We start from the raw sequence: 5254 nt of genomic DNA, 5'->3' as shown, positions 1-5254 counted from the left end.
TGAACTCACAGAAATCCACCTGCCTCTGCCTCCCGAGTGCTGGGATTAAAGGCGTGAGCCACCATGCCCAGCTGGTTAATGATATTTTTTACGCCAGTAACCGGTCTCATCCAATGTTGATCTCATTGTTCTATTTTTCATATCTCCAGGATTGTGATACTAGATTTTCTGCTGAACTTGTCAACTCTAGCACCACACATGACTAAATATGACTATGTGTAGGGATCTGCTCTAAGATTATTACATGCATTAATATAGATTTCTCCAAATATATGTAGTTAAATAGTAGTGATAGTACTTTCTCAGAGAGAAAACTTAGGAACATACAGCAAAACTTACCAAAAGTCACTGAAGGAGCTAACTCCTAAGGGGAAATCCTCTTTAGCCTCCTGGGAGTCTTAGTTCTTGCTCATTAAAGCCATAGCTGTTGCTCAGTATTTTATGACAAGCTTATAGAATGTGTGCTCCAAGAGGATATCTTATTATCCGTTAAATTTTCAGAATTGAAACCGCTGTTTAGAATTCGTGTAAATAAGTCAACATATTTTCATTCTTTCGTGAAGGCCATCTCATTAGCAAGAAATTACCTCTCTGTGTTTAGTATGAGGCCAATTTTAGATTCAGACTGCAAAGTGTGCAGTTTATCTGAATTTTGATGCAGTCCGCTGGAAAAAAACATGCATGCTATGTCTATCTGGTGAGGGCCTCAGGGCTCTGACATTCCTTCTCCTTCATTCCCAGCAGGAAAAGGACCATGAGGAGGGGGAACCAGAGCAGTGTGTCTGAGTTCATCCTCCTGGGGCTCCCCATCCAGCCAGAGCAGCAGGGCATCTTCTTCACCCTGTTCCTGACCATGTACCTGACCGCGGTGCTGGGGAACCTGCTCATCATCCTGCTCATCAGGCTGGACTCTCGCCTCCACACCCCCATGTACTTCTTCCTGTCCCACCTGGCCTTCTCTGACATCTCCTTATCATCTGTCACCATCCCAAAGATGCTCAGCAACATGCAGACTCAGCACCTGTTCATCCGTTATGAGGGGTGCATCTCTCAAATGTATTTTTTCCTAGTGTTTGCATCTCTTGACAATTTTCTTCTTGCAGTGATGGCATATGACAGGTATGTGGCCATCTGCCACCCACTGCACTACATGGTTATAATGAGGGAGGAGCTGTGTGACATATTGGTGGCTGGATCTTGGTTCCTCTCTTGTATGAGTGGCCTATTGCACACCCTGCTCCTGTCCCGCCTGTCCTTCTGTCCTGACAACACTATCCCCCAATTTTTCTGTTATCTTAATGAACTCCTGAAGTTGTCCTCCTCAGATACCTCCCTCAATGAGCTAGTCATCTTCACTGAGGGAGGAACATTGACTTTCCTGCCACTGGGTGCTATTTTCGGCTCTTATATCTGCATTGGTTTTGCTGTCCTGAAGGTCCCCTCCACTAAGAAGATCTTCAAATTCTCTCCACTTTTGGATCTCACCTCTTCTTGGTGTTTTTGTACTATGGGACTCTTGCAGTTATTTATTTCTTTCCTTCCTCCAGTAATTCCAAAGTTAAAGATGTAATTGCTTCAATAATGTATACAGTGGTGACCCCCATGCTGAACCCCTTCATCTATAGTCTGAGGAACAGAGACATGAAATTGGCTCTGGGGATACTTTGGAGAAGAGTTATTTTAACCAAATGAGTTTTATGTACTCAAGTTATTAATTACCCTAGAGATGCTTCCAGAGATACTCCCTTAAAATTGTATGCATGAATAGAGTAAATTGTGAAAATCAACACAACAATGTGCTCCTTTTAATTTGGGAGTTTATTTCCTCACTCCTTGAATATGGGCATATCTAGTGACTTGATTTGACTAATAGATTTGGTGGAAGCGCTTATGAGATTCGCATGCTTAGGTGGACTTTGCCCCTGCAGTACTTGTAATTACGAAGTCCCCATGTATAGTAGCCATAGGTAGTGTGTGTGAGGAGGAAAGGCTACCAGAGGATGGCATCGATGCTCCAGGCAGTATTTAGCCAGTACAAGCAGATCTAATAAATTTTATGGCACTGATGATTCCTTGTTGAAATTATCTGAACTCAGCCAAGTCCAGAAGTGTGGTCCATCTAACGTAATTCCAGGTCAAATTGCCAGGCTATGGAGTTATTGTGCAAATGAACATTTGGATTGTGCATTTGAGGATAATTTTGTATCATAACATAGCTGATGCACTGGGTTCTTATCCCTGATGGGCTCAGAACGTGTTCTTTGTTCTGTGTTCCCTTCTTCAGTTTTGATCTTCTGATAATATTGTTTCCCTCCACAATTTCTTTTAAAAATGTTATTTATTTATTTTCATTTTATGTGTTTGAGTGTTTTTGGGTATGAAGAGCTGGTTCGTCTAAGTTTCTGGTTCTCTCTTTTGATTTTATATTGTTGTAGCCGGATTGATTTTTGTCTTCCGGTGTTCCGCGGTGGCCCAATTCCAATGTGGATCAGAAGTTTTCAGACTTTCTCCTTAACAGGATGATGTAAGTGACTGGACATTACTCTTTCAACTTTCATAGTGGTAGAAGTTTGATTTTATTATTATTATTTATTTAGCATGTAAATGTTTTGCCTGCCTGTGTGTAGGTGCACTTGGAGGTCAGAAACAGGACATTGAATCCCCTGGAACTGGAGTTACAGTTTGTAAGCTACACTGTGGGTGCTGAGAATTGAACCTGTGTCCTCTGGAAGAGCAATCAGTGCTCTCAACTGCTGCGCCATCTCTCTAACCCCAGTCAGTGCTCTTAACTACTAGGCATCTCTCTAATTCTCCTTCCCTATTTTCTAGAACTCTCTGACTTCAAAGTATTTAGGCTCGGTGATATGAATTCTTCAATGATCTTAGCCTCAGCTTTATCTCTTCCTCCCTGATATTCTTCCCTAACCATTATCATGTAGTATATGTAAAATATGTAAATATTTTATATTGAGATTTTAAAATTTCATACAGCAGTTCTTATCCAAATTTAGACCCTTGTCCCTCATCCATCCCTCCACCATCTCTCCATTGGACCTCAGGTATTCTGCCATACACGTAAGTCCTATCCATTCAGGCATTTGTACCCAGATGTCCTTCAGTGTATATTCATCCACTTGAGTCTAGTCAGCCCATCTAGAGATCAAATGTATGGCCTACTCTCTCTTACCCTGCAGCAATCAGTCTCCAATAGTTCTCAGTCTAACGTCAGCCCATCAACTATTTCTCTCCTGCCCTTTGGGCCCTTGTTTACCCTAAACATTTTTCCTCAGGTGTAAAACTAGTATGTGCAAACATGGTGCCTCACCTTCCTAAAGAGACATAAATACTTTGTCATGTTATCAAAATATAAACATCTAATTTCTGAAGGGAGATTATCAGAAATATATGTTTCTTCTTTAAGAAGAGAAGTGCTTTTGACTAAAATTAGAGATGATTAAGTAATCTTGCATTTTAAGTTTTATCTTGTTACTCAAGATACAGGTAATGAAAAAGATGAGAATTCTCAAATGTGGTATGGTACTTGTCTTTATTTAGAATAAAATTCATATGTAGAACCTTACGCCTTATCACTCATTGCAGAACATTATTTTAGATACATAAAAATAAAATCCAGAAAGGCATTATAGAATTTAATAATAAATGTAAATGAGATGCCAATTCTCTCTCTCTCTCTCTCTCTCATCTCTTATTATTCACTCTGTAGCCCAGTCTTGCTTTAAACTCACTGTAATTCTCCTGCATTAGCCTCTCAAGTGTTTGGATTATATGAGTGAGAACAATGTATCGTCCCACCGCCCCAGCACTCATTGATCTTCACTGGCGGGGGGGAAGACGTGAAATTCTCTCATACACATTGGCATGTCAAATGGTGTGGTCATTATGCAAGTGTTGTTTAGATAACTGCACTGTTGAGAGTTCATGGGTGCAGTTTCCCAGTCGTGTCTTGAAGACACTGTCTAGCAGGAGACTTCCTATTCCTCTGGCTCCTACAAAATGTCTGCATTTCATACAAAACATCTTTTAAAATATTTTATGTGTATGAGTGTATTGTCTGCATGCATGTAACTGCACCCGTGTCATACACGACCAGGAGGAAGTTAGAAGAGACCGTCGGACCCCTTGGAGCTGAAGTTATGGATGGTTGTTAGCTGCCATATGGGTGCTGGGAATTGAACCTGGGTCCTCTGCAAGAGCAGCCAGTTCTCTTAACCCCTGGCCCATCTCTCTATCCCTGATACAAGACATCTTAATCATCTTTATACCCCTTCTCTCATCCAACATCTCCATAGTCCTCCCCCGACACACTGGATTTCATGCCTTCTTTCATACATGCATACACAGATGTCCCTCAGTGCAAGTTCATCCACAGGAGTCTAGTCAACCTACCTAGAGTCTCTCCCTTAAGGGAGGTAAACTCTCCTTCACCCTGCAGTAATCACCTGCCAATAGATCTTTGGCTAAAGTTGGGGCCTGCTGCCTCTTTCCCCACTTCTAAACTGGGTTTCTGTCTGATTAAGTTTGCATGGGTCACGTGTGGCACTGTAAACATAGCCAAATGCACATGGCTGGAGAGGTCATGGATCCTCGAGAAAACCGTACCTGTGTCCTATCCCTAGGCAGATGTATTTATTACAGTATGCTAAAACGGATTCCTATATTTACAGACAAGTGTACAATTTGCCACTCTATTAGTTGCTTTTCTGTTGCTGTGATAAAATACTGACCAGGAAACTTAAAGAAGGAAAAATTAATTTGAGTTTATGGTTCCAGAGGAATCAGAGTCCATCATGGTGGGGAGGCAAGGTGGCAGGAGGTGGCCAGAGCAAGAAGAGTGCTCACACCTCCAACAGGCACAGGAAAGAGAGAATGACTACCAAATACTTGCAAACTGCATACGGATAAACATCTAAAAGATCATCCACCATGATCATGTCAGCTTTATTACAGAGATAGAAGGATGGTTCAATATATGTAAGTCAATAAATGTCATAAATCATATAAATGGGCTCAAAGACAAGAACCACAAGGTCATCTTAATAAATGCAGAGAAGTCCTTTGAGAAAATTCAACATGCATCTATGCTCAAAGTCCTAGAGGGAATTGGAGTGGAGGGAACATACCTCAACATAATTAAAGCTATATACAACCAACCCACAGCCAACATCATTCTAAATGGAGAAAAACTGGAAGCATTCCCATTGAAATCAGGAACCAGACAAGGCTATCCACTATC

At 41.2% G+C, this 5254-nt stretch overlaps 1 protein-coding gene across 1 annotated transcript in view; it reads left to right on the top strand.

Annotated features, from left to right (window-relative positions):
* Positions 1 to 754: 754 nt before the first annotated feature.
* The window catches only part of LOC103749078 (olfactory receptor 1J4-like), a gene marked incomplete at its 3' end in the record, with an annotated part of 10208 nt that continues 5708 nt past the window's right edge, over positions 755 to 5254 (top strand). The window contains exon 1 of the mRNA XM_008851892.2: positions 755 to 1242. Coding sequence (XP_008850114.2) covers positions 755 to 1242 — 488 coding nt within the window. The remainder of the gene's footprint in view (positions 1243 to 5254) is intronic.

This window comes from Nannospalax galili, unplaced genomic scaffold (genome assembly GCF_000622305.1).
Source record: "Nannospalax galili isolate Female #2095 unplaced genomic scaffold, S.galili_v1.0 scaffold4912, whole genome shotgun sequence".
In the NCBI taxonomy this organism is placed as follows: domain Eukaryota; kingdom Metazoa; phylum Chordata; class Mammalia; order Rodentia; family Spalacidae; genus Nannospalax; species Nannospalax galili.
Note: the sequence above shows the minus strand (reverse complement) of the source record. Positions and strands in the feature narration are given on the sequence as shown.